Genomic DNA, 23,978 nt, shown 5'->3' with positions numbered 1-23,978 from the left:
CAAAAATTACTGAGTATATATAATTTATGGACATCTATTGTAACCAGGACCTGTGCTAGTCACATTTTTACTAATGTCTCATTTTTTTGTTTTACTCTAAGACTTTATTTTTTAAAGCAGTATTAAATTCACAACAAAATTGATTGGTGGGTACACAGATTTACTATATACCCCTGCCCCCCATGCACACACAGCCTCCCCTGTTATCAATGTAACCCCCATCAGATGGTACAGTTCCTACAATTGATGAGCCTACATTCACGTATTATCACTTAGAAGTCCATAGTTTACATTAGGGTTTATTCTTGATATTGTACATTTTATGGGTTTGGAAAAATGTATAACGACATGTATCTATCATCATAGTATCATAACAGAGCATTTTCACTGCCCTAAATATCCTCTGTACTTTGTTTTTTCATCCCAACCCCCTCCAACTCAACCCCTGGTAACCACTGACAGTAAAAATTACTGTCTCCATAGTTTTAACCTTTCCAGAATGTCATGTAGTTGGAATCATACAGTATGTAGTCTTTTTAGATGGCTTCTTTCACTTAGTAATGTGCATTTCAGGTTTCTCTATGTCTTTTCAAGCTCAATAGTTCATTTCCTTTTAGCACTAAATAATATTCCATTGTATGGATGTACCACAGTTTATTTATCCTTTTACCTATTGAAGGACATTTTGGTTGTTTCCCAGTTTTGGCAATTATGAATGAAACTGCTGTGAACATCCATGTTCAGTGATTTTTGTGGATATGAGTTTTCAGTTCATTTGGGAAATACCAAAGAGCATGATTACTGGATCATACGGACTAATGATTTCATTTTTACCCACACCAACCCAATAAGAAGGCACTGCCACCTACATTTCCTAGATATAAAACTGAGGCTTAAAAAGTTCACTGCTATTGGCCTAGATATTAACCTAGCTGCATTTCACTCTGAAGCCGGTACTGTTTGGACCAAGCCACACGTGACTTCCACGTAGGCAGAGTATAAGGCCAATTTACCCATTAGCCACAATGAAAGCACCACTTAGACCTCATGATACTTTTAGGAATCCTTGGAAAAGTTTCGATTACTTTTAAAATTAAAAGAAAATAAATGAATATAATTCAGTCTGTATTATATTAATCTTTATATCAGCACAGCCATAGATTAAGATTTTAATATTTTTTATGAACAGAGGGGCCTACAAAGGCAAAATTACATAGGGCCCGCAGAAGACATAATGCAGTGCTGGCAGAGTCGTCAATTTTGGGGTTCTGAAAAACTAAGTGCCTCTAAATGTGTTCGCTGACAATCTATGATAACATTGCCTGCTCTCCAAAATTCAACCACAAAGCCTAATTATGTCAAACAAATGTTGTTAAAGAGCACACGATACCTGGGGCAGCTCTATACACACACTGGCAAATTAAAGTCTGGAAAGCAGAGGAGGGATAAGATATAAAACGGGCACATTTCAGTGGGTGTGTAGCAAGCGAGGCATGATAGGAACACGACTTGATGGCCAGCCTGAGGCTGCCTGACAGCACCTGTATTTGACTCAACAAGCATATACTTTTTGTATGATGCCAGTTACCTTGATTGGAAGATTTTTGAAAACAAAGTTACCCAGTACCTATGGCCACATCTATACCATGAAGTGTCTCTTGTAGCATGTTTGATTTTAAACAGACTTGGATCTCTCAGGTCATTATTAACATAATCTTCTTACATTAACATAATCTTCTATTACGCAGTTTTAGCAAAAAGACAAAACAGTTGTCTTATTGGAATATGGATACTTAAAAAATCAAGGGAACACAAAATAGTATTTGCATAACGTTTAAATCTTATTTTCCTTTTAAATTGGGCAGCCTTACTCAACAATTTCTGTGAAAACTCTAAAAGTCCTGTTGTGCCTGTCAAATTGTATTATTATGCAGGCATCTCTACCTTCGAGCTGTCTAGCCCAGCGCTGACCATGAGGCACAGCGGTTTCACACAGTAATTTTGGATGACAGCTTTCCCTGAGCTCATGCAAGTCTAGGAGGCAATTATAAGACCAGAGGTCATTAATACCGCATTTGATTATATAACATGAGAAAATAGGAAAAAATATATGTAGAGAGGGAGGGATAGGGTATTGTTTCTATGAAACAAATGCTTTTTTGCTTCCAACCTAAATGATTTCCAAACTAAATTTATAGAGACTCTTGTGAATTTATAACAACGAATATTCTGAGATATGTATACATACAAAAGTTAGGGAATATATTAAGTCTTTTAGCTGCTTTGTTTTCATCTCTCCAATGTAATACTTCTGTTATTAATTCTAGAAAGTATGTTCTATGGTGTGGAGAAGGAGATGGGTATCTTTATACATGTAAATTTATGACTATTTATATCCAAATAAATATACATTTAAAATCCAAAGCTTTCCACCAAGTAATACAAATAGAATTGCTAGAAGAATTTTCAATTTTCAAAAGATGAGACACCAAAATATAGTAGAGTGGGGACACAGCCTAAAGAAGTCATTATAAAAACATGTTGAAGTAACTAATTTGTCTAATTTAAACGCTAGATGGTCAAGTCAGCATGCTTTCCTGCCATATGCTTTCCTCAGAGCTATTTTTGAATTGCACAAATGTTAGATGGTTGGAGAATAAACTTAAAAGATGCTTTTTTGTGGTTGGTGAGGGTGTTGGTGGTGCTTAGGAAAGCTGAATTCCAGCTCATCCTTTATTTTTTCTCTTCTCTTTCTGACTGATTTACACTCATGGTTTTTCAGCCAGTGCTTACTCAGATATATGGTTGCAGAAATAAGGCCATTGTCAGTTCATTAATTAAGTGGCCCACAGAACGCAAGTTTAATTGAAAGATAAAGAGTGTTAAAATTGTAATTATGATGAATGGATTGTCATAGATTACTCTGGAGACTACTGCCTGGTGTCAATGTCTTGAAATTAAAAGGTTGAATTCCCCTTCTGTCATGCAGCTTCTGCTGACTTGCTTTTATGAGGTGAGGACTCATCTATTAAGTCAAGGCCTTTCAAGCTTATGGTTAATGAGAAAATATATCCTTTTTTCTTCAAATAAACCTCCTCAAGTAAGCACACCATCCTGAAGTGAGGCCAGGAAGTTAGTCTCTTTCCGTCCTTCCATGTTTAATATTAGATACCAGAAAATGCACTTAAAGATGAACGTGTATAAGAATAGAATTTTCCATATCTGTGTGAAGATGGGCAGCCTGGTAGGTTGTGGTGATTTACAGGGTGGAAAAAGGAAGGATTGCCTGAGGAATCTCTGAATCTATATAATGTTTGCCTGACCAGGATGTCTCTATAGAGTGTAAGTAGGCACAAGAACTGAATCAGTCTGTACTTTGCCGGTATATCTTTCACTTTGAGAATACACATGGAGAGCCCAAAACAAGAGAAGTTTCTTTCCACTAAACTGACTGAGAACAACCCACTAACTTAAGGGCTGTTAACTGTAATACTAGCAGCTCAGGCACTTGAATTATTCAAGTTCACCCTTAGCTCACTTGCCAGCACTGACATTGTTGTATACTAGCCTGGGCCTTGCTAGAGTTACTTAATCTCTTTCATTCAAGTTTTCTTATCTGGGGAGAATAAGGCTGTCATGATGAATAAATGATATAACATGTAAAATTCCTAACAATATCCCTAACCTATAATAAGTGCTCAAGAAACGATAGCTTAAGAAGAGGATGCGGTGGGTAGGAGAGAAAAGAGGTAACACTAAGAGTTAAAAATTGACCATAAAGAAACTTTGAATTTTATGCAATTTATGAGACTTGTAACTTAGAATTAGGAGGACACAGAAATTAGACGACTCGTGTTCGTTTGTAAGAAATGATGCTTTCCTTTGCTGTACTACTGAAACTAACACAACATTATAAATCAATATAATCTAATAATTTTTTTTTAAAAAGAAGGAAAACAAGGCAAGAAAAAAAGAAATGATACCTTCAATTTTTTAAAAACTACTAACAGGAAGAAATTTATTTTAATTTGCTCTCTTTTTAAAGGAACTGCTGCTCTATATCATGAGTTGAATTAGTACTGAGGGGGATTAATGTAGCTAGAAATGATTCACTCTGAGTAAAGTACATTGAGTGGTAAATGCCTGAAAGTGTATAAACGTTTTGAGAGTAGGGACTTTAACTTGCTTCCTTCACTGTCATCTCCCTAGCACATAGGGAGTGCTCATGTGAATGTTTGTGTGTGTTGTGGTGTTCATGAACACATGCTAAGAAAGAAAAGGGCACTCCCTTCTGTCTGAGGATATTTCTATGGCACTGTGTGTCCTGACCACTCTTTAAAATTCCAAGAAAAAAAATACAGAGTGGGGAAAGTCATTTTGGTTATTGGGAAAGTAAGAATTTTGGCAGGCTGTGTTTGTGGAACAAAATGGTCTGAAAATTGTTGAATATGGTTTGTGATTGGCAACTGATCTACTAATTCTGTCTCAGTGATTCAAAGCAAACTCAGTTCTTCTTATAGACTCCTTTGAATTCAGACATGGTGAGGCATGAATGAAATTTTCCTCTAACATTTATCCTTCACTGCCTTCAGCTTCTGACAATACTCTGTGTTACACATAATGTTCTGTTTCTCACCTTTTTTAATGCAAAATCATAGTTTTGAATTCTTTCCATGTTGTTATATAAAGATCTAGCCAACTTATTTTGCCTTTTACACAATATTCCATCGTGTGTTTTTACTATATTTGATTCATCCATTTTCCTATAGATGGAAACCTGGGTTGTTTCCAATTCTTGGCCACAAAACCAGCTTTCATCAGAATCTCTTATATTCTGATGTCTATAGTATACTTTCAAGAGCAAATTATGAACCTTGCATCATTTCCCAAATCCATTTGGCCATGCTTTGTTTCTGGGGAGCTTGTGGAAATACTGTTGTATGGAATATAGTTTGAGAAACTCTAGATTAGAGAACTAACATATGAGTTAAACATGCATTTTTACTTTGAGAATGAACTTTGTTCATGGGACAAAAATAATGTCCCATGAACAAATGATAAATCTGAATGCATGAATTATTTAGGAACAATAGTTTTACTTCATATATGTGCAATAAAATATAGCAGACAGTAATGCCACTTCTGTGTAGAATGTAGTACGATATAATTTCAGATATAGGCAAATATAATATGGTATAATTTCAGATTTGGCAAAAACAACAGCTACAAAGCAAAAAGAATATCGGGCATGTTATATATTGAGCAAATTCTAACAATCTCACTCAGAAAAAGAAATAACTCTAATTAATTATACCTTTTAAAAAATGTTTCTGATATTAAAGTTAAAGTTTAGGGAAAGTGAACCATTCACATATTGTTACAACAAAGATTTATTGAATATCCTCGATTTGTCAGAAACTCTGCTAAGTCCTGAGGCTATAAAAATAAACAAGGGGGCTTCCCTGGTGGCGCAGTGGTTGAGAGTCCGCCTGCCGATGCAGGGGACACGGGTTCGTGCCCCGGTCTGGGAAGATCCCACATGCCGCAGAGCGGCTGGGCCTGTGAGCCATGGACGCTGAGCCTGTGCCTCCGGAGCCTGTGCTCAGCAACGGGAGAGGCCACAACAGTGAAGAGGCCCCCGTACCGCAAAAATAAATAAATAAATAAACAAGGTAACAAAATTGTCTTAAAGGATCATGCTGTTTATTTGGAGATGAGTACATAATTCAATTATTATGAAAAAATGCAGTAAGTGCATTGATAGACCTTGAACAAGGTATTATAGATCATTAACAAGGCAACCTGGTGCTTTAAAAATAAGTCAGGCAGATAGGATAGGGAAGAGTATTCCTGGTAAAGGAAATAGTATGTGAAGGAAATAGAAAATAAGAGAGATGAGAAAATGGAAAGGTGGAGATAGAAACAGGAAGAAGTAATCTGTGTCAGATGCAATAGACATACTAAGAAGAAGGTATTAGAGAGGAAGAGTTGCCTGTAAGTCAACAGTGCCTCTAAGCACATAAACTAATATTTCTTCCTGTGTGGCACTTTGGTGCTGGGTTTTGAGTGCTTATTAGTGATGAAAATTCCTGATATGCCTCAAATGTGAATCCTGAAAGATCTATGAGGTCAAGTGCAACAACTATGCCTAAGTTATCTCCATATCTACAGCACTTAACATAGAGTCTGGTATGTGTAGATGCACAATAAATGTTGTATGTATGTATGGATAGTTAGAGAGATGATATGTTTGTATTAATTGCTACTGTTGAAAAATTTGATGATTTTCCATTTTCAGTGAGAAGAAAGCAGTGTTGCAGAAATAAAAGAGTTTTGGAATCAAGGAGGATTATTTTTAGCTGTGTGACCATGAGCAAGTTATTCATCCATGCTAAGCTTCAGTATTCTCATCTGAAAAATAGGAAAGAGATGAAGTAATTCATATAAAATACTAAGTTCAGGGCAGAGCAAAGTGGCTTCTGCTCAAAATGGTAGTTGCTATTTTTCAATGAGAAATAAAGCTAATTCATTGTGAAAGGGCCGTGTTTTAGATGGTTTGGATTTTAAAAGTTAAAATCTGTTTAAATTTGATGTGCTTAAAAGTAGGAAGCTCTGAAAAGTTTTGTGAGCTTCAGGAAAATATAATTTTTTAAAGACTGAGGAAGGACAAATTAGAAGGGGAAAGACTGTAATCAGGAGAGGAAAAAAAACCAACAATCTATTTCAGTCATCCACTATGAAACAGATTGTCTGGATTCAAAACCCAGCTATACCATTGACAAAGTGTCTAACTTTTGAAATTTTATTAACTTCTCTAGGCCTCAGTGATTTTTTTAAAAAGATTTTATATTCATAGAGCAGTTTTAGGTCCATAGCAAAATTGAAGGGAAGGTACAGAGATTTCCCATGTACCCTCTGCCCCTACGGATGAATGGTCTCCAGCATTATCTGCATCCCCTGTCAGGGTGGTACATCTGCTACAATTGATGAACCTATATTGACACATCATTATCACCCAAAGTCCATAGTTTACATTATGGTTCACTTTGGGTGTTGTATGTTTATACATTTGGACAAATGTTTAATTACATGTATCTGTCATCAAATATCATACAGAGCATTTTCACAGCCCTGAAAATCTTCTGTGCTCTATTCATCCCTCCACACCCCCAACACCTGTGGCAACCTTTCATCTTTTTACTGTCCCCATAATTTTTTTTTGTCCCCATAATTTTTTTTTTCAAGAATGCCATATGGTTAAAATCATATAGTAGTAACCTGTTTCAGATTGGCTTCTTTCACTTACTAATATGCATTTAAGGTCTCTCCATGTTTTTTCCTGGCTTGATAGTTTGTTTCTTTTTAGCACTAGATAACATTCCATTGTCTGCATGTGCTACAGTTTATTTATCCTTTCACCTACTGGAGGGCATCTCAATTGCTTCCAAGTTTTAGCAGTTATGAGTGAAACGGCTATAAACGTCACGTGCAGGTTTTTTGTGCAGACGTAGTTCTCAGCTTTCTTTGGAGTGACATTACTTTGGAATGAAATACCATGGAGTGAGATTGCAGAATTGTATGGTAAGAGTGTTTAGTTTTGTTTAGTGAGATTTTAGTATTGTGTTACAGAGTTTCATTACAATTAATGAGATAATTAATATAAATTGCTTGGCAGAGTGCCTGGCATATTGTAAGGGCTCAGTCAATGATAACTACCTTTACTGTTACTAGTATCTAGGAAAAGTTGATTTAAAAAATGCTCAGTTCATGTGATAGCATGGATGGAGGAGTAGGTACCGGAGAGAGAAATGTCAGTGAAAAACTGTAAAAACATTTGATGATTAACTCCAAACGAGACATCTGCACCTGTTGCAGTCCTAGATGTGCAGGATGTTCTTGTCTAACACTTGTTGCTCTGAATGGAAGGAGTACCACATTTCCTAGTTCTCCACACTCCCTTTGGACTAATGAAGAAGAATCCTAAACGGTAATTATAAGTAATGATTATATAATTCTCCAGTTAAAAGAAAAAGGATTGCTAAATGCACTCCAAATCTGAACCATATAAACCTGATGGACATAGCCTCATCCACCAGAGGGCAGACAGCAGAGGCAAGAAGAAAGAACTACGATCCTGCAGCCTGTGGAACAAAAACCACATTCACAGAAAGATAGACAAGATGAAAAGGCAGAGGGCTATGTACCAGATTAAGGAACAAGATAAAACCCCAGAAAAACAACTAAATGAAGTGGAGATAGGAAACCTTCCAGAAAAAGAATTCAGAATAATGATAGTGAAGATGATCCAGGGCCTCAGAAAAAGAATGGAGGCAAAGATCGAGAAGATGCAAGAAATGTGTAACAAAGACCTAGAAATATTAAAGAACAAACAAACAGAGACAAACAATACAATAAATGAAATGAAAAATACACTAGAAGGAATCAATAGCAGAATAACTGAGGCAGAAGAAAGGATAAGCGACCTGGAAAACAGAATGCTGGAATTCACTGCCATGGAACAGAACAAAGAAAAAAGAATGAAAAGAAATGAAGACAGCCTAAGACATCTGGAACAACATTAAACGCAACAACATTGACATAATAGGGGTCCCAGAAGGAGAAGAGAGAGAGAAAGGACCTGAGAAAATATTTGAAGAGGTTATAGTCGAAAACTTCCCTGACATGGGAAAGGAAATAGCCCCCCAAGTCCGGGAAGTGCAGAGAGTCCCAGGCAGGATAAACCCAAGGAGAAACATGCTGAGACACATAGTAATCAAATTGACAAAAATTAAAGACAAAGAAAAATTATTGAAAGCAACAAGGGAAAAACAACAAATAATATACAAGGGAACTCCCATAAGGTTAACAACTGATTTCTCAGCAGAAACTCTACAAGCCAGAAGGGAGTGGCGTGATATACTTAAAGTGATGAAAGGGAAGAACCTACAACCAAGATTACTCTACCCGGCAAGGATCTGATTCAGATTCGACAGAAAAATCAAAAGCTTTACAGACAAGCAAAAGTGAAGAGAATTCAGCACCGCCAAACCAGCTCTACAACAAATGATAAAGGAACTTTACTAAGTGGGAAACACAAGAGAAGAAAAGGACCTACAAAAACAAACCCAAAACAATTAAGAAAATGGTAATAGGGACATACATATCGATAATTACCTTAAACATGAATGGATTAAATGCTCCAACCAAAAGACACAGGCTTGCTGAATGGATACAAAAACAAGACCCATCTATATGCTGTCTACAAGAGACGCACTTCACCTAGGGACATATACAGACTGAAAGTGAGGGGATGGAAAAAGATATTCCATGCAAATGGAAATCAAAAGAAAGATGGAGTAGCAATACTCATATCAGATAAAATAGACTTTAAAATAGTGTTACAAGAGACAAGGAAGGACACTACATAATGATCAAGGGAGCAATCCAAGAAGAAGATATAGCAATTATTAAAATATATGCACCCAACATAGCAGCCCCTCAATACATAAGGCAACTGCTAACAGCTATAAAAGAGGAAATTGACAGTAACACAATAATAGTGGGAGACTTTAACCCCTCACTTACAGCAATGGACAGATCATCCAAAAGGAACATTAATAAGGAAGCACAAGCTTTAAATGACACAGTAGACCAGATAGATTTAATTGATATTTATAGGACATTCCATCCAAAAACAGCAGATTACACTTTCTTCTCAAGTGCACACGGAACATTCTCCAGGATAGATCACACCTTGGGTCACAAATCAAGCCTGAATAAATTTAAGAAAATTGAAATCATATCAAGCATCTTTTCTGACCACAACACTATGAGATTAGAAATCAATTACAGGGAAAAACCGTAAAAAACACAAACACAAGGAGGCTAAACAATACGTTACTAAATAACCAAGAGATCACTGAATAAATCAAAGAGGAAATCAAAAAATACCACAGACAAATTACAATGAAAACATGATGATTCAAAACCTATGGGATGCAGCAAAAGCAGTTCTAAGAGGGAAGTTTATAGCTATACATGCCTACCTCAATAAACAAGAAAAATCTCAAATAAACAATCTAATGTTACATCTAAAGGAACTAGAGAAAGAAGAACAAACAAAACCCAAAGTTAGTAGAACAAAAGAAATCATAAATATCGGAGCAGAAATAAATGAAATAGAAACAAAGAAAACATTAGCAAAGATCAATAAATCTAAAAGCTGGTTCTAGAGAAGATAAACAAAATTGATAAACCATTAGCCAGACTCATCAAGAAAAACAGGGAAAGGACTCAAATCAATACAATTAGAAATGAAAAAGGAGAAGTTACAACAGACACTGCAGAAATACAAAGCATTCTAAGACACTACTACAAGCAACTCTATGCCAATAAAATGGACAACCTGGAAGAAATGGACAAATTCTTAGAAAGGTATAACCTTCCAAGACTGAACCAGGAAGAAATAGAAAATATGCACAGACCAATCACAAGTAATGAAATTGAAACTGATTAAAAATCTTGCAACAAAGAAAAGTCCAGGACCAGATGGCTTCACAGGTGAATTCTATCAAACACTTAGAAAAGAGCTAACACCCATCCTTCTCAAACTCTTCCAAAAAGTTGCAGAGGTAGGAACATTCCCAAACTCATTCTATGAGGCCACCATCACCTTGATACCCAAACCAGACAAAGATACTACAAAAAAAGAAAATTACAGACCATTATCACTGATGAATATAGATGCAAATATCCTCAACAAAATCCTAGCAAACAGAATCCAACAACACATTAAAAGGATCATACACCATGATCAAGTGGGATTTATCCCAGGGATGCAAGGATTCTTCAATATATGCAAATCAATCAATGTGATACACCATATTAACAAATGGAAGGATAAAAACCATATGATCATCTCAATAGAGGCAGAAAAACCTTTTGATAAAATTCAACACCGATTTATGATAAAAACTCTCCAGAAAGTGGGCATAGAGGGAACCTACCTCAACGTAATAAAGGCCATATACGACAAACCCACAGCAAACATCATTCTCAATGGTGAAAAACTAAGCATTTCCTCTAAGATCAGGAGCAACACAAGGATATCCACTCTCACCACTATTATTTAACATAGATTTGGAAGTCCTAGCCATGGCAATCAGAGAAGAAAAAGAAATAAAAAGGATACAAATTGGAAAAAAAGAAGTAAAACTGTCCCTGTTTGCAGATGACATAATAGTATACATAGAGAATCCTAAAGATGCCACCAGGAAACTAATAAAGCTAATCAATGAATTTGGTAAAGTTGCAGGATACAAAATTAATGCACAGAAATCTCTTGCATTCCTATACACTAATGATGAAAAATTTGAAAGAAAAATTAAGGAAACACTCCCATTTACCATTGCAAGAAAAAGAATAAATTACCTAGGAATAAACCTACCTAGGGAGACAAAAGACCTGTATGCAGAAAACTATAAGACACTGATGAAAGAAATTAAAGGTGATACCAACAGATGGAGAGATATGCCATGTTCTTGGATTGGAAGAATCAATATTGTGAAAATGACTATATTACCCAAATCCATCTACAGATTCAATGCGATCCCTATCAAATTACCAATGGCATTTTTTACAGAACTAGAACAAGAAAGCTTAAAATTTGTATGGAGACACAAAAGACCCCTGAATAGCCAAAGCAGTCTTGAGGGAAAAAAACGGAGCTGGAGGAATCACACTTCCTGACTTCAGACTCTACTACAAAGCTACAGTAATCAAGACAATAGGGTACTGGCACAAACACAGAAATATAGATCAATGGAACAGGATAGAAAGCCCAGAGATAAACTCACGCACCTATGGTCAACTAATCTATGAGAAAGGAGGCAAGGATATACAATGGAGAAAAGACAGTCTCTTCAATAAGTGGTGCTGGGAAAACTGGACAGCTACATGTAAAAGAATGAAATACATGTAAATAAACTCAAAATGGATTAGAGACCTAAATCTAAGACCGGACACTATAAAACTCTTAGTGGAAAATATAGGCAGAGCACTCTTTGACATAAATCACAGCAAGATCTTTTTTGATCCACCTCCTAGAGTAATGGAAATAAAAACAAAAATAAACAAATGGGACCTAATGAAACTTCAAAGCTTTTGCACAGCAAAGGAAACCATAAACAAGACAAAAAGACAACCTTCAGAATGGGAGAAACTATTTGCAAATGAATCGACAGAGAAAGGATTAATCTCCAAAATATATAAACAACTCATGCAGCTCAATATTTAACAAACAAACAACCCAATCCAAAAATGGGCAGAAGACCTAAATAGACATTTCTCCAAAGAATACATACTGATGGCCAAGAAGCACATGAAAAGCTGCTCAGCATCACTAATTATTAGATAAATGCAAATCAAAACTACAATGAGGTATCACCTCTCAGCAGCTAGAATGGGCATCATCAGAAAATCTACAAAGAATAAATGCTGGAGAGGGTATGGAGTAAAGGGAACCCTCTTGCGCTGTTGGTGGGAATGTAAATTGATACAGCCACTATGGAGAACAGTATGGAGTTTCCTTAAAAAACTAAAAATAGAATTACCATATGACCCAGCAATCCCACTACTGGGCATATACCCAGAAAAAAACATAATTCAAAAAGACACAGGCACCCCCAATGTTCATTGCAGCACTGTTTACAATAGCCAGGACATGGAAGCAACCTAAATGCCCATCGACAGACGAATGGATAAAGAAGATGTGGTACATATATACAATGGAATATTACTCAGCCATAAAAAGGAACAAAGTTGGGTCATTTGTAGAGACATGCATGGACCTAGAGACTGTCATACAGAGTGAAGTAAGTCAGAAAGAGAAAAACAAATATTATATATTAATGCATATATGTGGAATCTAGAAAAATAGTACAGATGAACCAGTTTGCAAGGCAGAAATAGAGACACGGATGTAGAGAACAAACGTATGGACACCAAGAGGGGAAAGTGGCTGGCGGGGGCAGGGGGGTTGGTGGTGGGATGATTTGGGAGATTGGGATTGACATATATACACTAATATGTATGAAATGGATAACTAATAAGAACCTGCTGTATAAAAAAAAAAAAACCTGATAAACAGGTCAAAATGGTATAGTGCAGAAGCACTGGACACATAGTCTGGAGAACTGTGTTCACAGCATAATTCACTCTCTATGGGTTGTGAGCTTCATGAACTTCAACTTATATCTTGATAATTCAGTTTCCTCAGCCATAAAATGGGAATAAGACTCCCTCACTATTTATTTAGAGAGCAAGATGAAATAATGAATGTGAAGATAGTGCCTGAAATTTGCTAGAAAGTTAATAAATGTAAGACTAATCTCAATATATGGAGTCACTAAATAGTTTGCTCAGAATCAGTGCCATGATAGTGAATTAAAAATGCAAAGTCATCTGTCACCAGTAATATCTTGACTAATTTCTGTCGTTGGTTATGAACACATGATTGTTTCAGTGCACTTACAGATTTATATTTTCTTTTTTCACTAAGCATAAAAGCATTTTTCTCTATTATTGAAAGTTTTGATGACAAATACATAGCAGAAAGCTAAAAACAAAATTCACTGATAATTTTACCACCTGGAAATATGTAATGTTAATATTCTGAAATATTTCCTTCTGATCTTTTTTTCTTTCTGTAGATAGCAAGCTAAATCTCTAGAAAGATAAACCAGATACATGTTTTGTTTAAAAATGGTTTGATGTTAAATGTACAGATTTGATTAATATTTTGCCTTATAATATTCATGAGTATAGGATTAATTTTAAATATATATGTTAATAATATACAATGCAGAATCTTTGTTACTTTCTTCTTTTCTCCATCAAAACTGTGCCATTTATATGAAGAAAATTTTTTATGGAAGTGTTTATTGTTTTCTACTTGTTGCTTATTTCCATTCTCCACTTAAATAATATACTCAGAGAATATCAACATTTAAGCAGGTACCAATCAGAGGAGAAAACATTTATCTGTAATGCCAGCCAAATGTAACAATGAACTCTTTCATCTTGATTCTACACTAAGTCTACTCTGAGGTCTTTGAAGTACCCACTTGGTTTGAAGCCACTCAGAGAAACTTAGCACAATAAGTGGTTTGAAGCAAACAAAAATATAAACTCTAAACCTTTCCCAGCTTTGCATAATCATCATATTCATTTACTTTGTGCTAAATTTGCCTTTGTGGAGATTAGGTTAACCAAACCTGTCTCCTCATATTGCTTTTCGTTTTGATCTTCTGACAGTGCTTTCCCAGCCTGGTGCCAAATTTTCCCAAATACTTACATGCATTTGACAAGCATCAATTTTATTACTGAGAATCACTGTAAAGAATTTAATGTTAATATGGATCTTTTACTATTTACTATTTTCCAAAATTATTTAAAAATATTTGTTTGTAAGTTGGAGTAACGGAATAGTTGAATTAAGTGTCTTACCCTTCTTTTTAAGCAAACTTTACTGTGTCTAAATGCATAAATTAATAAGAGAATCTTAGATAATGTTATCAACTCTTAGGTACGTTTATTATTTTGTAAGATACAAGTGCATTCTCTTTCTTCCTCCTATTAAATAAGTAAACTTCTTAATCTCTAAATAGTATATTTAAGAATTTTTTTTTTTGATTGTTGGTGGTGGTTGTTGGTTTTTTCTTATGATGTAGTATGCTCAGTCTAAACATTGCTATCTGGAACGAGAGTATGAGATCTTTGGAGTTGTTCACAAAATTAGCCAAATTTAAATTATTCTATATTATCAATACGCTATCATACTAATGTTAAATTCAATATGATGTATCTGATACATTTTGAAATATATTTTATACACTCATCTGAGCAGCATATTATAATATGTATTTGTTAAGTACCGTGTACTAGCATTTTTTTAAAGTTGGAACCAAGTTAATTTAATAACAGCAATGTACATATAAATAACAGCAATATATAGTCATCTAGGCCATGTTTTCTATTCTCTACACTCAAAAGTTTATATTTTGATTTTTTTTTTCCTGCTGGAATACATTTTTTTAATCTGGAATATGTCTTCAAAATTTTTTATTCCTCTTTCAGGAATTTGCTGCACTGACAAAAGAATTAAATGCCTGCAGAGAACAACTTCTAGAAAAGGAAGAAGAAATTTCTGAACTTAAAGCTGAAAGAAACAATACAAGAGTAAGTATAAAACTGCCTCTGCTTGGAATTAATTCCATGTATAGCTCAGTGCCTTATCTCTAGTATACTCATAGAAATATAAGCCTTTAAAAACTTGAGCAAGACTTTAAGCAGACGCCAACTCATGGTCTGTTACTTAAATTAAAGAAGAATTTACTGTACTACAAAAGTCAAAACAGGAAGACAGGAAACCTAAATTACAGTCTCGGCTACTAAATCATTATGTTGCCTTAAAAAATGTTAGTATTTCTTCTGGTCTTTGCTTTATTCGACTTTAAAAAGAAGGGTTGTATTTCAATAGTGAGTTTCAAACTGTTGCATTGGAATAGGTGGGCAGTGATACTTCAGAAGCTGGTGGTGGGTGATGGGGGAGGGCAATGGGTTTGAGAGGGGAGCATGAGTTTTGACTTTGGGGTGCTATGAGGGCATGACCTAACATTCATCCTCACCTCACCCCAGAAAAATAACAATTTTTTAAAAGGTGTTAAAAACATAAAACCACTGGAACAGGACTCTCCTAATTAAAAGAGGCATACCTTTTCTATTTTAGAAGATCATTAAGGAGACTTCCAGTTCTGATAGTGTGATTTTATGAACCTGATGGAATTTACAATATTCTGTTCTTGGAAACCCATGTATTTGTTTAATCTCATAACATGCCATGTAACATTAAAGTTTAAAATTTCATCAAAGATGCTATATTTTCTACTTCAGAAGAAAAATTCATTAAATTTCATAAAATATATAAATCGCCATATTACCCATAAATAAGAGAAGTTTCTCTAGTAAAAGAATGTAGAGAAAAACCACTTTCGTGTGATTATAGTTCAATCTCAATGTGAAGTAGGTGAAAATATTTTAAGTGTTAGAGCTATGGCAGATTCATGCTGAGAAGGCAAGTTACAGTTAACTGTATATTCATTGCATGCTTGGTCTTAGAGAGTAATATAAAAATGACAGCTCCACAAACAGTCAGCTTGTGTCCCTGGAATGAGCTTGTGCCCATGGAATGAGAGATACCATTGCATGCATAATAGTTATATGATCAAACTCAGTTTCTTATTTTTCAGGGTCTTACTTTATGGTAAAGAGAATTCACAGGGTATGTATGTAAGGAATTGGTTTTCATTGAGACTTTGATGAGCCAATCACATGGACTGCCTCTTATAGGACATAACAAGAGCAATTTAGATCGTGTTATCAGGTGTCAGATTATTTTTTTCTGTTTCTTTCTCCCTCTATATATTTTTCCCACCCTTGATTTTTAAATTATACTTTTTCCATACAAATTTAAAATATATTTCTGCCATGAGATTTATTCTGCCCTATTCCACTATTTTCTATTTTAATGCTTTAGGCAACATTCCCTAGTGTAACTCAATATAGCCAAATGTAAAAGCAGGAACAGGAAGCTAAAAATGGAGGGAAATGCAAACTTCTCAGTAGACTTCCAACTAATCTTATTTAAAATGCAACAGAAACTCTTTTATTAGCCATGTATGTATTTCTCCTTTATACAGCCCTTTAATCCTTTCTACAGCCCTATGAGGGAAATATTATAATTATCCCCTTTTTACAGATGAGGCAGCTGAGCTCAGAAAAGGGCAGATCACTTACCAGAAATCACACAGTTAGTAAATAGCAGGGAAGGGATTTGAAAACTAAGACAAACTAACTCCAGAGCCTGTGCCCTTAGTCATGAGGCCATCAGCACAATTACTCAAGTTAGATCCATGAAGAAACTCAAAGATTTACTACAGTTTAGGGGAAACATTGCCTAAGAGTAGACCACTGTAGTATGGAGTGCGTTATGCCTTCTTGATTGTGACTAATTCCAGAGACTGGGAGGTTTGGCAACAGCATCCTCACAGTTTTCATCACATTACACCCCATGAAGCTTGGAACTACCTGTCGTTATTGCATCTGTAAAGGAATTTGGGGTAACAAAGAAAGCAAGGCAAGCTGTACTTGAAATACCCATTCAGGAATCAAAGTGAGAGAAGTACAAATATTAAGTTCCATTAGGGTAATAGAAAATGAAGCCATTGATTTTTAAACGTGAATCGTAACTACTTTGAAAACATGAATCAAGCTGGAAAACATTTTTCTACCTTTCCTAAAGCAATGATGTGGAGGATTTTTGTTGTTCATTATGTCAAGGAAAATAGATTTATGAAACCTTCCTTGTGCAAAATATTGATTATATAATAACTTCTTAAGTTACATAACCACCTCTCACCCTCCCCCACCACCCCAAAAATACCCAGGGCTGAAAATCAGACCACCTTCTTTCTTCCTCCATAATGCCCTATTAGATTGAGAACATTCAAATAAAATCATCCTAATGTTATTCATGAAAATACAAAAATAAAAACTTCATAAATTGTAGTGGGTATTTACAGAAACATTCAACCAAGCTTTATTGTTTAATGTTTCCATACTACCAAAAATGTAGAAAAAATGATGAAACAAATTTTATTATTCCTAAAACTTCTCTGACCATTCCTAGGCAAGTTATACTTACAGAAAACAGCATTCCTGCCATTATTTCAACATCCTCAAATTGACTACTAAAACTTATGTTTTGGCAGAATTACCTGAATTAATTAAAAAGTAAAGGAAAACTAGAAATATTAATATAATTATTTCTTAACATCAGAGTAGAAAAGTTTTGTTGTTGTTTTGTTGTTTCAACTGTTTTTGTGCCTGAAGATCTCAAAGGATGGTTTATATTATTAACAGTGTTTCAGAATGCAACTATTGTATGACTTTGAAAGAGAAGTTAGGGTTTCAAGAGTTAGTCTTAATGTCAGTTATGAATCATTACACTGTAATTTCATCTCATAGGTTATAAACTAAAAAAAAGACAGTTATCTTTAGTTCAAATGAAAGACTGAATTTGAAACATTCCTTACTATGCCTTTTTGTTTTGAGCCAAAATAATTACGTTAAATAAATGTTCAAATACAATCAGACACCTGCCATTAATAAAGAAAAGCTTCCCGTTCTTGACAAACCTGTTTATACAAGTTAACAAATTCCCTCCAAACTTATTTCCTTGATGAGTAGAACATACAATCCAGTTGAGAAAGGAAGACCCTAGTAGTTGAAAGCAGGTGAAGATATGTGCGTGCATGTATGGATTCATGTATATATATTTATGAAAGTGCTACAACAAGATATGACTGATACAAGAGTGAATAAGATAGGACATATACCCTCCCAACAGCTATTTCAATGTGGGACTCAAACACATACATAAGAAGACACATAGGTTATCTAAACCATACTTGAGAGTAAAGGATGCTGAGTGGACTGATCATGAAAGCAATCAATTTGAAGGTTTTCATTTTCAGATGTTAGTATTGTGTTATGTGACCATATTACAGAGGCCAAATTAATTTACAGGGCAGAATGCATTTCTACTTGAAAGCCGTATGTGATTGAAAATAATTGCACACAAGGTTATGTTGAATTCATATCTAATGGAAAGATTTATAGTTTTAGAAATTTAGCTTAAAAATTCCCAGTGAGGCAGTATGTGTATATGCATATACAATATTATATGTTTGTGTGTATACATATATAGGCTGTGGTCATTTAAAGTGAATTCCAACATAGATGAATGGCCACTCACATGGTCCCTGCAGTCCTTTGAGTGTACCAAAGAGAGTGCCTTCTGCAAGATTTATGAAACATTCGATTAAAGTTTGGCTCCCAGCGAAGGTGTACAAAGTAGTAGACTGTTAGTGGCGTCTTAGGTAAGTTCCTTTTTATTTTTATTTTCACTTGAAGTTTAAAGCTATAGAAACATGCTAGATTAGGACATTTTTGGCCACATTCTCCAATATACATAATGTACATTCATTATTAGTTCAATTCAACAAGTACTAAGCATATATTATATAGAATATTTTCCTAGGCATCGAGAAGTATTCAGAATAAATTTTTAAGCCCTTAAGGAGTCTGTTTTATATGAATAAAAACACAATTGGTTTTATTGTTATATGGATGAGAGTTCCTAATTGCACAAAACAACACAGTTTGCTATTTTAATCAAGAAGGCATTAATTAAAGCATATAAGAAATCTCTAAACTGAACTTTCAGGCACAATTTCTAGGACCATGTTTCTTAGCTTTGTAAGTTTACTTTACACCCCAAGTCCCAGAAACATGCAGCGTCTGCTAATACCTGTGCCAGCAAAATCGATGCCCCATGCCCAGAATGTTTCCTCATCTGGAGCCCCTCAGAATCTGTCCTGTGCAGGGAGCTCTGGTTGGCCGGCTCTTAAGTCACATGTCTGCCACCTGGTGGTAAACATGCCTGAAAAGTGTTCCTTGAATCCTACTGTGGGAAGATGGCATTCAGAATGTGGAGACCTAGCAAACATGGAGGGTATATTCAAAAGATTTGGGGGCAACCTGAAATGGCAGTCTGCACTACCACTCAGATTTAATCATACCCTTTTTTCATATTAAAATTCTAAATAGCAGCAATACTGATATGTATCTACCCAACAATACAAATAGACTTCTTAAACAAAAATAAAATCACCCTTTATCAAAAAAGAAGGTTCATAACCTCTAGTTAACTGCATCCAGCTTCATGGGTTTCTTCAGTGTGTACAGTCTTACTCTCATTAAATCACAATCTTATCTTAATATTCTGTAACCTATGGACTACTTTAAATGTTCATCAGAATCAATATAACCAATATAAAATAGAGTAAAAGGGTAAAAATATAACAAGAAAATGGGAAAATAATATATACTATGTGTATGATACAATAAAAATAGAAAGATCCTATTTTCTCCAACTGGTTACAAGGTCCTATTGGCAAATATAAATTCCAATTCTAAACCTTGATTACTGGACCTGGGTCTATACCCATATATATCAGGTCTGAAACTGAGAGAAACTGAACCTTACTTCCATCACTAATTCTGAGTGTATACTAATTCCAGGATGATAAAATCCCAACCTATCAATGTGTTACCTCTCAATTTAAATTAAAATAGATTCTTCCTTGGGTCACTTAACCATTCTTTAGGATCATCTGCTTCTGAACGGTGTGATAGCATGGCGAAACCAGGGCTGGGAGCATCAGTCAATTACATTAGCCCTTTCACTGTAAGATGAGTTTTTTTGGGCAGAAGTAATATTGTGTATGATAACAGGATTTTAAGCAAAAATCTAATAAGATGGTGTTGCTGGTAGAGGCAGAGCCATTAGATAAGGCAAATCCATATCCAGAAAAAGTTTTTATTATAGTAGCAAAAGACAGCTGCCTCCCTGATGGAAGGGATTTGATGTAATCTGCTTGATTCAAGATGAGTAGTTTGTTTCTAGGTATATTGCACCATGTCAGGACTTCAAGGTTGTTGGCTACAGCAAGTAAATTGGCTATTCAGCTGGGGTGGTAACCCTATCAACCTTAATGATGAGAGGCCCATTTTGTCAGATCAATGAATAACTTCTATCCCAGAAACCATGGTCACTATTTTATGCCCATTGAGCAAATGCTGTGGTGGCCAAAGAAATAAGTCAATACCCAGAGGATGAATCATTTTGTCTACCAGATTATTGAATGCGTTTATACCAGTGGGTACCAAAGATATAGTCCTAGTTTAGAGCTAATAGCCAAAACAGTTTTGTATTCTATTTTCCTTAGCTGTTACCATGCTACATGGTCACAGGTCCCTTTAGGGAAGATTTTCTGATTATCTATTGCTTTATAATAAACTACGCCCAAATTTAATGGCACAAACAATATTTTACTATACACACAGTTCTATGGGTCAGGGATTCAGAAAGGACACAGTGGTGACAGCCCTTCTCTGCTCCATAAGGTTTGGGCTCTCAGCTGGGATGACTTGATGGCTAGTGACTGGTAGATGATTTATTTTTATCAGAAAAAGAAAAAAACACTGATATATACTGTTTGTTAATTTCTGTGGTGTTAATACTCCCACGGTGGCTGTTTTCAAACTTCCAACATGTCACTCAATGCAGAGTTGGGAAAAGATGCACAGTAGTGAACCATTATATAATATTTTCTACTATCAAATACCATTGAAGTAAACAACCCTATAGGCATGAGTAATAGTATAATATAGTAAGATAATTAGGAAGTGATATATTTTGAGCGTTCACTATCTTTTAAAAACATTTTATTAAATCATAAGTTTACATAATTTAAGCTTCAACAATAACTGTGCTTAACTACCAGCTCACAAGATTTCTGAAAATTATCCTCTCTCACAAGATAGTATGGACCAGCTTTAGCATATGATTTTCAGGCGGTGACTCAACTATCTGGAGGCTGAAAGATCTACTTGTGAGATAACTCCTTTGCTCTTGTGCCTAGCACCTGGACTGGAGTGACTGAAGGACAGACACATTTAACTGGGACTTTATATCTGAGAAACTCCATATGACCTCTGTGGCACAGTGGTCTCAGAGTAGTGAGTTTTTGTGTGGTGGGACCTAAGAACAAGTACTCCAGTGAACTAGATGGAAACTGCATTGCCTCTTAGGACCTAGACTAAAAAGTCACAAATTGTCACCATCACCATACAACACAGGTTGATCAAAAGAGTCACAGGCCCAACCAGATTCAAGAGGGGGGAACATAGGCTATGTTTTGCCAGGCACCTACTTAATGATTGAGTCATACATGGTTGTCAAGACAAATAAGATGACACTTATCAGTGAAGCAGGGTGACCCATTGGAATTTGGTGGATAAGGTAAATCAGATTCATCTGAAACTTTCTAAATTTCCTTTCTCTAATTCTTGGTGGTACCTTTTTATTTTCATAGTAGTGCCAACATTTCCAAATAAGACACCTGGCAAGGCTCTGGATTCATCATACATTGTAGTTCAATGACCTCTCCTAGATCAGGCTCTTTATCTTTTTTCCGTTATGTCTTGGGACCTCGATAAGAGGCTGTTATGAGCAGCCATAGCAACTGTTGAGTTCTCTGAGCCTTGACCTAAAATTTAAAACCTTATGCTTGTCATTTTCTTTCTTTAAACTCTTCAATGCAACTCAAAGCACCCAGCTCACCTCATTGTCCTTATATTCTTCCTGCCCTTCAAAATGGTCTTTTGTACATATGACTCAGTCCATCAAAGCTTTACTGTCAGAGACAGCCCATTTCAGGATAACTCAGGTGGTCATTTCAGCAGCTATCCATGAACCACGGGAGACAATGCCCCTTTTTTGACGTTAATCTACTTATTACTTTGTCAAATCTGTCTGGGTCAGATATCCCATATTCCCATTTGTCCGAAGAGTTGTTACTTATAGCCATAGCTGTTAAAAACTACTGTTTTAATCAGGGTTCATTTATTCATTCGACCAAAAATTTATAAGCATCTACTATGCCAATCTTCTAGGCACTGAGAGATACAGCAATGGACAAAATAGGGAAAAAGTAAATAAAAACACTTCATTTCCTCATGGGCCTTATATTATGTTTTGGGAGACAGACTTAAACAAGATAAGTGTATAAAGTAAATAGTGAATTAGATATAGACAAATGCCAAGGGGGAAAAACAAACTGGAAAGGAGATATTTCGTACAGAGGGTGACTAGGGAAAGCCTTGTTGAAAGGTGAGATTTGACAAAAACCACGAAAGAGACAGTGGAATGAGATGGGCATGCATATGTCTGAAAGAGAGTGTTTTAGGCAGAAAAAAACAGCAAGCACAAAGGCCCTGATGTAATAGCATGGATGTCTGATAATGTTAAAACAAAACAAAACAACACTACAAGGAAACCAAATCAGCTAGACTGGAGTGAGCAAGAAGAATAGGAGATGAGTTCAGAGAATTGAGATCCCTTTGGTACTTTTAAGGACTTTGGCTTTTACTTGAGCCAGATGAGAAGACCGTGAGGATTTGAGCAGAGGTATGAATGACCTAGCTTCCATTTTAACTTAAATAGTGTTTTGAGAATAACCTGATGGAAGGATGAAAGCAGGAGGACCAGTTAAGAAGCTACTATAATAATTTGTGGGAGATAATGGGTATTGGGCCCAGGTGGCAAGTGGGTGCAGTGGCAAGTGGTTAGATTCTGGAAGTTGTAGGAACATGGAAGATTGATTTTAAAGACTGAACTATAAATTTTAAGATGGGTAAGAAGAAAGTGAAGGCAAGAGTATGGTGAGAAGTAGTAATAAATTCCTATGATAAAGAGATTGAAGGTGCAAGTATTTTTAGAGTTTGAGCATTTAAATAACTGAACTAAACTAATGATTTGTGAGTTGTATAATAAAAACTGAAATTAGTCACATTTATTGATAACAGTAGAATCTATCATGAAACCATAATTGTGAGTTACTGAAATAGGGGGGAAATTGAGACCATTGGAGTACACAAAGTCTAGAAATTTAGATGCCAATATGCTGGAGAAATCAGCATCTTTAATTCATATATTTAAATGAGTTATCACTCATATTTAAATGAGTTATCACTCATATTTAAATGAGTTATCACTCATATATTTAAATGAGTTATCACTCATATATTTAAATGAGTTATCACTCATATATTTAAATGAGTTATAAAAATCACCAAGAATTACAACCGGGGTAACACTGGAAAAATGACAATAATCTAGTTGCTAAGACATTCAAGGAACAATGACCAGGGTATGGCAGATGACTGTTACAATGAAAGGTAGCAGTCAGTATGACCTGATGTACTGTCATAGCATTCTTACTTGCATATAACAG

The 23,978-nt window shown here is 35.4% G+C and overlaps 1 protein-coding gene across 2 annotated transcripts in view; it reads left to right on the top strand.

Annotated features, from left to right (window-relative positions):
• PPFIA2 (PPFI scaffold protein A2) overlaps positions 1-23,978 on the top strand; it is a 472,833-nt gene that overhangs the window by 264,651 nt on the left and 184,204 nt on the right. For both annotated transcript variants that reach the window (XM_089920005.1, XM_089920006.1), the window contains one exon: positions 15,136-15,237. In XM_089920005.1, coding sequence (XP_089776131.1) covers positions 15,136-15,237 — 102 coding nt within the window. The remainder of the gene's footprint in view (positions 1-15,135; positions 15,238-23,978) is intronic.

Source organism: Delphinapterus leucas, chromosome 11 (genome assembly GCF_059928025.1).
Source record: "Delphinapterus leucas isolate spDelLeu-1000000601 "Yukka" chromosome 11, BTC_Dleu_Yukka2, whole genome shotgun sequence".
Taxonomy (NCBI): Eukaryota; Metazoa; Chordata; class Mammalia; order Artiodactyla; family Monodontidae; genus Delphinapterus; species Delphinapterus leucas.
The sequence above is the reverse complement of the archived record's forward strand: the minus strand, read 5'-3'. Positions and strand labels throughout refer to the sequence as shown.